The sequence below is a fragment of the Pararge aegeria genome, chromosome 21, assembly GCF_905163445.1.
Source record: "Pararge aegeria chromosome 21, ilParAegt1.1, whole genome shotgun sequence".
In the NCBI taxonomy this organism is placed as follows: Eukaryota; Metazoa; Arthropoda; class Insecta; order Lepidoptera; family Nymphalidae; genus Pararge; species Pararge aegeria.
This window is the reverse complement of record NC_053200.1, coordinates 13,341,723-13,353,911: the sequence shown is the minus strand read 5'-3', so window position 1 is coordinate 13,353,911 and position 12,189 is coordinate 13,341,723. Positions and strand designations below refer to the sequence as shown.

At 39.2% G+C, this 12,189-nt stretch overlaps 1 protein-coding gene across 1 annotated transcript; it reads right to left on the bottom strand.

Annotated features, from left to right (window-relative positions):
- On the bottom strand, positions 1–11,645 carry LOC120633460 (Bardet-Biedl syndrome 4 protein homolog). The gene is made up of 9 exons (XM_039903669.1): positions 11,606–11,645; positions 11,397–11,530; positions 9,897–10,009; positions 7,194–7,288; positions 6,381–6,543; positions 5,287–5,563; positions 3,636–3,791; positions 2,541–2,744; positions 1–153 (listed from the first exon to the last, which is right to left on the bottom strand). The coding sequence occupies exons 1-9, from the start codon at positions 11,643–11,645 to the stop codon at positions 1–3; spliced, it is 1,335 nt and encodes a 444-aa protein (XP_039759603.1).
- Between the last annotated feature and the right edge of the window lie 544 nt (positions 11,646–12,189).

The following is a 12,189-nucleotide window of genomic DNA, read 5'->3' as shown; positions in this document are numbered from 1 at the left end:
TTAAACTTCATCGGGCCCCAATCCAGTCGTCGCCTGCGTATCTTCATTAGTATTTGTAGGCTGTTCTGCCATCACCGAGTTAGAAGGCAGTTCCGATAGATTCACCCCAGCATCACGTAGCAGTCCCATTAGCGTTGCCAGAGAACTCGCCAACTGTTAACCACATAGATGTTTAATTTTTAGTTGACAACCTATTCACCACAGCTTCAGCAGAGTTAAAAGGACCCGAATTCACCGTTGAAACTTTTTAATAGTATTAATTGACTAGTAAAGAGAGACGAGTAAACATCCCCCTCCTTATAGTAACTTAAACAATCGCCTATGCATTGCAACACTTCGCAGAGCATGCAAAGAACGCGTCCCACAACGTGTTACGTGCCATTGTGTCCATCATCCTGAGAAGTAGTTGTTAAGGCTCATGGGCCTGTAATTATACCGGCAGAAATAGGCAAAGCGGTAATTCCCCGACCGAGCTCGGTCAAAAAAATCTCTACCAACTAACAAAAATAGCTCTGCTACTACTAGAGAGTGCGACATCAAGCAAGTGTTAACAAGTGCCTACCCAATAGGCACACGACGGACGTGACGTAGTTGGCATTATTACAAGATACTGTTTTATGTTCTTTTAATTATTTCATTGATATTCCAATAATTGGTTATTAATGTAATAATAAATCATTACACTAATTATTCAAATAGTATGAGCTATCTAAATATTAAATGTTGATTTGATACATTGATGAAAACACTATAAATAGGGTAGTAGAATAAATAAGCGAAAATTATACGTGTGAGATTCAACCAGGGTGTTATTCTGCCCGAAGTAATATTTGTTTTTTTTTGCGGAAATCCTAGTCCTGCGTAGTACAAGTTAGACTCAGTTTTACGCATTACAGTAAAACATGTCATGTCTGCAGTTCGGACGTCTCAACATACCTATAGCAAAACTTGGTTTATCTATGTACAACGTGTAACCGAATTACGAAATAATGTCGAAGGATACGTAAGTATATATCATAAGGAATCACCGTATAAAAATGTTAAATCAGAAGAAGCATATTTACTTTCCCATACAAACGAATTACAAAACATTGTATTTTGTCATTGTTGCCATAAGAACTCTATAGAAGATGAAAGACCGACACGAGCATAGTACCTACACTACGCGACGCGTACTTAATAAAGTAACAGGAGTCACATGATTTTAATATTGCATGTGATGTTAGGGATGCATCTGATTTATTTCAGTAAAAACTATGGCAGTGGACTACTCAAAAACTATTTGGTTTTCAGTTTCACTGATAAGCCTTAGAGACCGTTCCAAATGTTACTCAAAAGCCTGTGAAGTATTATTTCAGTTTTTATTTACACTTTGTGTATTGAACTTTGTTATCAAAGTCCTTTGTTGCATTAAGCCAGCAGCTTGGCCTAGCGAACTGGGCCCAGTAACTCAAGCATTACTCGACTCGCCATCCACCATTTACTTGGGGGCCTAGTAACGCAACGAACACAGGGCACCGACGGCGAATAGGCAGACTGAGTCTGAGTAAAATAGGTTGTAACTTGTAGTGAAACAAAATTGTTAATCAAAAAACAACTACGCTCCACGCAAGACCACTTTTACAGGTTTTTATCGCTCGCTACTTGACTCGGTCACCTACTGGACTAATATAAACTATCCCTACACAACCTTTAAGTTACAGACCCTCCCGTACGTCCCATAATAAAGATCTTATATTATGTCCTCAACATGCATCCAAATAACATGCTTCAAATGGCAAGGTATGTGGAAAGGAAGTACCTTAAGCAGGTCCGTTAAGTACTACTGTTGTGCTTACTTTTGCCGCTAAGCCGCATTGATGTGGTCCGATGTAAAACGCGTGGTTGCCGGTGTAATTACAGGTACCCAATGTACCTGTAATTACTTTACCTCACCTTAACACCTGCCCCTCGGATGGATGAATACTTTTTTTTTTTTGCTTTTTCGGAAGGACACTTGCCGATAACCACCTGAGGGGTTGCTACGGCGTCACCGGGGGAGTGGGGCGAGCGCGAAAGCTCGCCATGAGAAGAGCCCCAGGGCTCGACGACATCGGGGGGGAACGACATCGGGGGGGAGGATGGATGAATACAGAGCGGTAAGTTGCAGGACGTGTTCCTGCCTGGTTTTACACTTAATTGCTTAGACCGGCAAATATTTGTACAATGGTAACACTGGCACAAAAATATTTAGGTTAGGTTAGGTTTAGGGAACAAACTCTGACGATTGGCGCAGTTTGCAGCGACCCTGCTTTCCGAGTCCAAGGCCGTGGGTTCGATTCCCACAACTGGAAAATGTTTGTGTGATGAGCTTGAATGTTTTTCAGTGTCTGGGTGTTTATATATAGTATAAGTATTTATGTATTATATTCATAAAAATATTCAACAGCTATCTTAGTACCCATAACACAAGCTACGCTTACTTTGGGGCTAGGTGGCGATGTGTGTATTGTCGTAGTATATTTATTTATTTTATTTATTTCATACTAAAACACTGATACCTGGGCATCTGGAGCTCGATGTAGCAATTCAGCGACAACCCTAGCTTCTTCGAGGGCGTCCATCAGCCTGCCAGCCCTGCCGTGCCTGCCAGCCAAGTTGAGTCTGACCAACGGGTCCTCTGGAGCCAGACTTGCAGCGCGCATGTAGGCAGCCTCGGCCCTGCTGTCTCCTAAACGCTCTAGGGCGATTGCTATTAACAGTACCTAGAACAAGCATTTTAGCTATCACAATAACCCTTATTTTTGGTTAACTACATCAGACTCTTGTGATTTTTTGAAATATGGCACCACTGACATACAGGAAATAATAATTTCTGGAATGCTGTGCTGGATGGCTGTGTTTACTCAAATCTGTTCCGCTTCAGTAGGTACCATGCTTAATGATTCAATGCAGTTCAAAGCTACGGCTATAGATATTTGTTTAGGATATTCCGTACACCATAAATTATACAAAATATTCCTTTACAGCTTGATTAAGAGGTACTGACTACTACCGGAATACTGGAATACTGGAAGATGGTGATAACAAAAAAAAAAATTTACCCGGCTAAGTTTGTTGTGGGCTCTTCATAGACCAGGGCGCGTTTGGAACCCTCGTAGCTTTAGATTTAAGTTGGCGAACGAAGTTATCACCATCCCGTTACAATTATGTAAACAAATATGTATAAACGCTTCATAAGTGCCTGTGATAGGCCTACATGCTTTTTGCTACATGAGATTTTGAATTTGAATTTGAAATTTTTTGAATTTACCTATCCTGACAATGCTTTACAGCCCAAAAGTCCTAATTAAATAATTTCCTACACCTTGAGGTTGTTGGTTTCCTGCACTTTGTCTGCTGTGTGTCGACGGCAGATCAGAATACAGTTGTCACCATGCCACCTCTGCCCGCAGGTTTCGTACGAGGCGTCGAAGGGAATATAACGGAGAAAGGGCAGTAGGGTCCTCTTTACTACTACCATTTACTGTGACTACCATCTACCCGTCCACCCAGCGTGGTGATAATGGAAAAACCCTCCAGTTGGGAGAGGCTTTTAGTCCAGCACTGGACTGCAGGCTATTGATGAGGTTGTTGGGTACAAGAACAAATCGTACCGTATACTGCTGCGTAGGATGCAGTGCAGCTGAAGATGCCAGCCTGCAAAACGCCGATGCAGGCCTCTTGCACATCAGCAGTGCATAGCCCAGGTTGTGGGCTGCTCTAGAGCTCAGCGGGGCCGCCCACACAGATCGCTGCAGGCACGTCAAAGCCTGCAGAGTAAGATAGGGGAAAAAGCTTACTCCTGCACCTCAAATACCCCCACTACCAGTAGCATGCATAGAGGTAGAGGCTATGCACAGGGTATGCAGATGATATAAAATTGCAAAATCTCCAGTATCTATATTATAAGTATAAAAGAGAAAGTGTGTGGGTATGTTCCGTATAGGCTCCGAAACGGCTGGACCGATTTCAATGAAACTTTCAGGGAATCTCCGGATTGACCTGGCGAATAATCCTGTAAAGTTTGGTGACGATCGGAGCACTCCTATTTTTGAACTATCAAACTGTCAAATACAGCTTTTATTTACTATGAGGATATTCTATTGTTGGGTGTACATGGGTGCTCGATAAGAGAATAGATGAGAATGAATACGGAGAAAATAAATGATTTAACATATTATGATACTTAAATTAAAAATTTAATGATGTAAGTTTATTGTTTAAATAAAATAAAGCAAAATCTAGCCCGGCGAAGCATTGTTAGAGTTATAAATTCCTAACTTTAAGTATTTATAACTAGTAAGTATTGGAAATTTTCTTCGCTTTATATCATCTGCATACCCGCTATGCACATGCTAAAAAAATATAAATATGGGAGGTGCAAGGTATTCAGATATTCACTTCAATACCAACAATGTTCAGGATGGCACTTAGATCTTTCATTAATTACACGCCTCTGACCACTGCCGTCACATTTTACCATAAAACCATGATCATTATTTAACCATTTCCGGTTCACTACAGGTCTACAGGAATGAGAAACATTATGTTGCAGTCCACAAAGGTGACTGAATTGTGAGTATTGGCAGACTTCCCTTCCCTTTCAGTGAATTATGGAAAACTATCGAGTATGCAGGTTGCCGATTCCTACACCGTTAAAGCAAGTGATTATTAAACACACATAACTCCGAAAAGTTAAAAGTGCATGCCGGCGCCCGAACTTCGTACCCAGAAAGGTAACTTAGGTAAAATTCCATTCGTACTGATGCTACCTATATTGCTGATGACGTAGTTAGCCCCTTCACTCCCCTGACCAACAGGAGACCTACTATATATGTCTTGAAACCTATTTTTCAGTCAGTCTGAAGGAAGAATTAATTAGAAACGGAGGTCCTGGTTATTTATGTTCTAATAGTAATTTTCTTATGTTTAACTCTTTTTGATTATATTTTATTTGTAGCGTTAAAAAAACTTTTTTTTTAAAGATCTCAGCTACGCATCCTATAATAGTACGTCCGTCCGCTAATGACAGCTTCTCCATTAGAAAACTTAGTTAATACAATTTGACATATATAACACGTACCAACATTTTGAACTCAAAGCCCTTATCATATTTTACCAGAAAATATTTTGTCTAAGGAATCAGTAGTGCCTACCCACAGCAACGAAAATCTGCTAAAAAAACATCTCAATTCCAGTCTACATCTCTATGTTGCAATAGCACGACGGCCAAGGTTATATGTATAGTAGTACTTAGGTACTTACAGCAACGAACTTCTTCTTCGTCAACAAAGCGAGTCCAAGGTTAGAATGGGCGGCAACGCAAGTCGGATGAGCGCTTAAAGCCGCTTTAAGCCTCGCCAGTCCAGCGTCTACGTCTCTATGCTGCAACAGCATGGCAGCCAAGGTCAGCGCTGCGGCGTGCTGCATGGGTTGCTGGGACAGAGCTTCGCCCAGCAGCTGGAAGGCGCGGCGAGGGTCCCCGGCTTTGAGACACAGAGCACCCGCAGAAGCCAGAGTGTCTGCCCCGCATGCGTGAGTTCTGGAATTCCCCCACATACCCATTTAAGAACATACTGCATTCCATTTTAAATAAATATACTGCGACAACGCGACCTTGCCCAAAGTAAACGTAGTTTGTTAGTTTGTGTTATGGGGACTAAGATGACTGATGAATATTTAAGTACTTATGTGGTGTAGCGATGGAGTAGAAACGCAGTGTTTTGTCACACTCTGACTTTTGTTAATAAAACGAGGGACAGAGTATTATGTTTAAAAACAAAAGCCAAGGTAACATACATTCCTGCTGTATGTTATCCTTTTGTTTTCCTTATCCTAAGGTTGCCTGGAAGAGATCGCTACAAAGCGATAAGGCCGCCTTTTGTATAACTCTTCTGTCTGTGTTTTCTTTTATTCTTCTTCTGTATTTTTATTTGTGTGCAAATAAAGAGTACATAAATAAATAAATAAAAAAATCCTTTTTTAAGTCAATTAAAATCTTAAGCGACACTTGATACCATTGTTTATTGTCGTTGTGTTTAACTCGACACTTCGACCAAATTATGAAAGAATACTCGACAGGTAGACAATTTTCTGCTAGACATTATGTCCAGCAATAAACATCTATCAGTTAAGATGAAGAGTAAGTCATACCTACGACGAAGCCATCCAGAGCAATAGTTCACGAAGTGCGGAGCGAGGAAGTACCTTAACTGGCCTCAGTAGTACTGAGGTACTACTGAGGCCAGTATACTATCGTGGCACTGTCTAGATCGAGACGATGTCGGTATTTACCAAGAGATCAAAGCCTTCGAACTGTCTGTGTATGTCGACTGTATACCGTGATGTGGATTACTTACGATAGAGCATAGTCATATGCTGCTAGAGCCCCAGTCTGGTCCCCTACAGCCTGTAGCAGCTTTGCAAGCAACGCGCCAGCCCTCTCCCCACCCCCCGCACTCTCGCCCGCCCGCGCCCACTCAATGCCATGCTCTGCATCCCCCAAACTCCATGCACATTCGGCTACGACAGAAAGATGTATATGTTAGTTTGTAGCTTGTACCCGTATATCCAGGCGGTGCACTTCATGCATGCGCAAAAGCACTACATAACCTAATTTTATTAAAAACCTCGTACAGGTATGGGATTTTATAATTTTACGCCACGCTACTACATAGGTAAAGATATGCTGGGCGACCGCATTTTTTTTGTTTTTGAAACTCCTGCGGAAACATTTAGTTTTTCCGAGAGTCTGCAGCAGGATACAAAATTGTTCCGATATCGGCTCAGTTGTGAAGGTGTGCATCCATAACAAGGGCTATTTTTTAAATCCCCGGGCATGTTTCGTTTTCTGCTTTTCCGGAATAAACAGACACAATTTTTAATAAAAGTGGCAACACAGAAAGCCATATAATAAGCAGCATTTTTTCGATGCGGTGTCCCGGTCTGAAGGGCGTGGTTGCCGGTGTAATTGCAGGTACGTGAGGCTTAACACCTAGGCCTTTTATTGATGGACACATGGCGGTGCGGCGGCGGCTCCTCGCATGCCCTATAAAGTTTTGCTCTGTTTTCTTTTGTTTCTCTGTGGTTTTCGACTTACCATCAGGTTGGGCATCAATGATTACCTGGTATAAAAAATGATTTTAATTTTATTGAGTTGAAATCGCTCTTACCCAAAGCGCAGTAGATGTCAGGGTCCGGATGCTTTGACAATTTATCAGCCTCTAAGTAAGCCTCAAGTGCTAGTTGGAAACGCCCTTGGCGATACCTGAAAAAACATCCCACGATGTATGAAACTTCTTGTAGCCTTATTCGACAGTCGAATCTATGACCATTTTTTTTTATTTTATTAACGATAGGCCAGCGCTTGATGACAATCATGCCCGTTAGAAAGCAATGAGGTCTAGGTTGGAGCACGCTTGCCTAGAAAAAGCCTATTCACTCTAGACTTGAAGGTACTCAAATTATACGTGGCAGGAAACACAGTTGCCGGGAGGGCGTTCCACATCCTGGGATGGCCTCCATCGTGCCGGTTGGCGACCGGTGAGAGGTCCCGATGGCGATTCCCAGGGGCGTCCCCGCGGTCTCCAGTCGAGTCTACCATCAGCGTCGCGGTGACGAATCGCGAAGGTCATGGTATCTAAAATGCTGTATCTCGTACAACTTCCATTTCCCCTACCTATCCACTTCCCCCGAAAAATAATGAAGCGTAACAGAAAATCTGTACTGTACGTGATCAAATCAGAAATGAGGAGACCTTTAGAAGAACCAGGGTTATCGACAAAGCTCAACGAATCGCTAAGCTGATGTGACAATGCTCTACATAGCTCAGAGAACCGATGAACGGGACCAAGGAACCGGAGTGCAAACATCGCATTAAAAAGCGCAGTGTTGGTAGACCCCCACGAAATTAACAAACTAATTAAAACAAGTTGAAGAGAAATTCAAAATCCATTTATTTCAATTAGGCAAAGTTTATAAGTACTTTTTCAACGTTAAAGTCAGTCTGTTTGTAGTGACTCCAACTGTTTTGGTAGGCAGAATCTAACGAAAAGAGCCGGCAAGAAACTCAGCAGATTGTTCTTGTTCATCATTTTAGGTTAAGGTTTAAAGACATTTATTCCCATAAAAAGACCTAAGTCACTTAAATAGGAAACTTAATTTTATATAATAAATTAATACACTTCGCCATTAGACTAAACTAAATTCAATTTTACCATTATCTACTCATTCTTCGTCTTTAAATTTATTGGTATTTCTTAATATATAAGAAGCTAATTTAGTTTTGAATACATTGAATGAGTTTACGTTTTTTAAAGATATAGGTATTCTATAATAAAATTTAGTGCCTTCAAAGGTAAGGGATTTTTTATCATAATTTGTTCTAGTTCTAGGTAAGGTAAGGAAACTGGCTCGACGAGTTTTATTTTTCTTTTTTGTGAAAGTGATATTAGTGTGGATTGTTTTATTTATTGATTTTCTAATAAAGATGCACGTGCTATATATATATATATTTTCTTCAATATATATATATTGAAGAAAATATTGAAGAATTGATGAATGTTCATTATTTTAGTATCACTACAGATTTTTTTGGTGGAAGTTCGAAAAGGATATTGCAAAAGAGTTTTTAGTATTTTATTTTGAGCAGTTTGCAGATAAGCTAATCTTGTTTTGGTGGCACTTCCACAGACTTCAATCAGGTAAATTAAATGTGGTTTAATGAGGGTATTATACACAGTGTAACGTAGCTCCCGGGGAATACATCGTGCCAGTCATTGTAGTCATTTTACAGTTTACAATCTCTTAAATATTCTATCTTGTGAGACATGAGAGCGGAGCCTGCTTCCAAGCAGCCTTGTCTTTAAGAAATTCATCAATCGTATAGTAACCACGATTTGTTAAATGTATTTTATTAAGTGGGATTTTTTAAGTGGGCTTTGGGTCCAAAATAAGCTTGGGAGTCGCTAGATACTAGCAGCACAAAGTAGCAATGGTTTTTGGAACTCTCAGCCTATGCCTGGTCATAGTATCCTGTTAAAGATAGTCTTTAGGTAGGAACATCTCAGCAATAGGACGTCAATTTCAGAAGAGCCCAAAAGTTGACGTCCTCTTGTTGGCATGATGATATTGACAATTTTACTAACAGGATATCGCCTATTGGTGGGTAAATAAGTATTTAGAAATAGTGAATATAAAAGGTACCGACTGCGAGAATTTAATCAAGACGTTAAATAAAGCGCGTTTATAATGGTAGGTAAGGAAATAGACTACTACTTACTGTACTTGTACTACCTTTTACTCGCGATTTTTTCCATGATAAAATCCTATGTTTATAGGTACAACCTAAGCGCTGGTTACGATATACTTTTGAATACTTACTAATATTATTAATATGAAAGTGGGTTTGTTTTTTACATCTAACCTTCACGGCCTAACTAAGCAACCAATTAACTGTGTAGGTATATTGTGAAAATGAAGCTTAATTTGCTAAAGTCCGATAAGCAGGAGAATCCGTATATTTGGTTGGAGTATAAAGATGGAAGATATTATAATTTACACCATACAGATTCACCTGCTTTGATTGGATTGAATGAATATACTTTTATTGCATACCACAAAAAGTAAATAGAACAAAAAGAAAAGTAAGTATAACAAAACAACGTATACAATTTCGCCTACTTGAAATAAATGAATTTTGAATTTTGAATTTTATTTATTGTATGGAAAAGTGACGTTTGACAGCAGTGATTGCAAGATTTACGCCTGTCACATTGCTGTCCCGAGATACGTAATCACCCTGCGGGTCTCCTCCCACAATGAGAAGGGGTTAAGCCTTTTTATAATATTAGTCTGGATTTTTATGTCTTACTAACAAGCACTTGGCAACTTGTTTCAGCGGTTCAGTTTCTTGCGGATGGAGCCGTATGCAGCTGTGAAATTTGTCCACCGCCTCCTGGAGCCTTCCTGCATCAGCTAACACTGCACCCTGAATATAATTCGGCATTAACCCAGTGCTTTACAGCAGTGGCGTGCATAGATGGTATGCAGATGATATAAAATTAAGAAAATCTCCAGAGTTATAAAAATCTTGCATGGCACATTTCCTTCATTTTATATCATCTGCATACCCTGTGCATACCCTCCATCTACGCCAGCTTTAGAGCATAGACGCACCGAGCTACTCCATTGCGGGTTGGCAGGTTTTCATTATTATCACAATATAAAAAAATTTGGAAAATCCAAAAGTGCACGACTCATTAATAAAATAGCTATCCAATTATTTGTCAATAAATAACGAAAAAAAAACACATGAGTCGTGCAAAATAAAAAGAAAAAAAAAAAACAAAACAGCTGTACTAGGCAAGTGATGCACAGGCGCCCCTGGTGGAATAAAATGTACATGATATCTATAGATATAGGTATATCACCATCCATGTTAATTTTACATGGATATATATAGATATACAGTCTTGCAGTTTTCGTTTTTTATTAATTGCAATTAAACTACACTGAATTAATTAATCATTCGCATTCAGTGACCTACAATCGTCGATTAGAATTTAAAAAAAAAAAATTAACTCAAATAATGGATTTTTTCACAAGTTAGAGTGTTTTCGGGTTTCACACATGACGGACAGGAAATTTTTTTGACCTATTTTGGTGTTTTTTTCCAATTCTATTGCAGTAAATCTTTTTTAAAAGTATGGAATTAATCTCCATTAAATTATCTCGACAATAGTATGCAAAATATCTTGATTCCGTGAACTAATAAGGCTATAATAATAAAAATAGCCGCCGAAATGAGGCGAAAAAAATTTTTCGCATCATGAGTCGTGCAATAAAAAAGAAATATACTACAACAATACACACATAGCCCCAAAGTAAGCGTAGCTTGTGTTATGGCTACTAAGATAGCTGAATTTTTTTATGAATATAATACACGTAAATACTTTTTATATACAGATAAACATTCATGTTCATCACACCAACATTCTCTAATTGTAGGAATCGAACCAACGGCCTTGGACTCAACCGGCTGTCATTTAAGTTGTAACTTGTAGGAGAGCTTTTTGTGATAGAGCTATTCCGTGGAAGTACTTGCCATGCTTATTTAAGCCGCAAAGCAGCATTGTTGCAATACTGTATCCCAGTCTAAAGGACGTGGTTGCCGGTGCAATTAAAGGATATTAAAAATTGAGCGCAGAATTAAATTAATCGTTCAGTAAAAATAAATACAAAATAAACTTAAATTGGTAGTAATTAATCTTAACTGAAAATAATAAAAAACAAACTGTGCGCATTAAATATGAAAGCGCGCGAATATAAATACTAAGTGGGCGAATTTAAAACTATCCGAAGCATTAAGAAAGTACCTTTATAAAATGTGCATATATGTGCGTGTTATTTGTTTGCTTCTGCAACTTTTCTGCCAGGTCAACGCACATAGCATGCTCACCGCGAACATAACGTGCATGTAGTAGCCAGTTATGTGACCCACGCTTGAAATCTAGAAAAGGGAACGTATGTTTCATTGATCTATATAAATAACAAGAATAATTGTCGTACGTTTTAAAATTAATACCATCGTTTAAGTTATTTTCCAAAACTGAGTGTTTTCTCATTTTGAATAATGATTGTTTGTTATGGTCTTCACATAATCGTTGCCATGGTACCCAAAAAAAACGAATGTAGAATATATCCGTACTATGAACAGAGGTCAGTGTACTAGCTGGTAGTCCAGGTAAATATCAACGGGCTGGGTGAATTTAAATACGGGTATTTCAATAAAATGGGTTCAGGAAAATGAAAAAAACATTTTGCAATTTTATACCTTCTTATCTTCAATTAGGAATTATTTTAATTTTAATAATTATTAATCCGAGTTGGATTCAGCTTAGGATCACGAGGTCCTTAGGTTCGCAACCCGGGTCGGGCTAAATTATATAAGGGGTTTGATAGGTATTTTCTAGTAAATAATTTTCCGCACCAGCCCGGAGTTGGCGGTCTCAGCCCCCGTGCTTTGGAGAGCACGTAAAGCCATCGGTCCCGGTTATTATCACTTAATTGTGGTAAAATTCTCTAAAAGCCCACCAACCCGCATTGGAATACCCAAATACCCGAAACCGGTAATATTTCATTATAATATTCTGTTACTGTAAGTACTTC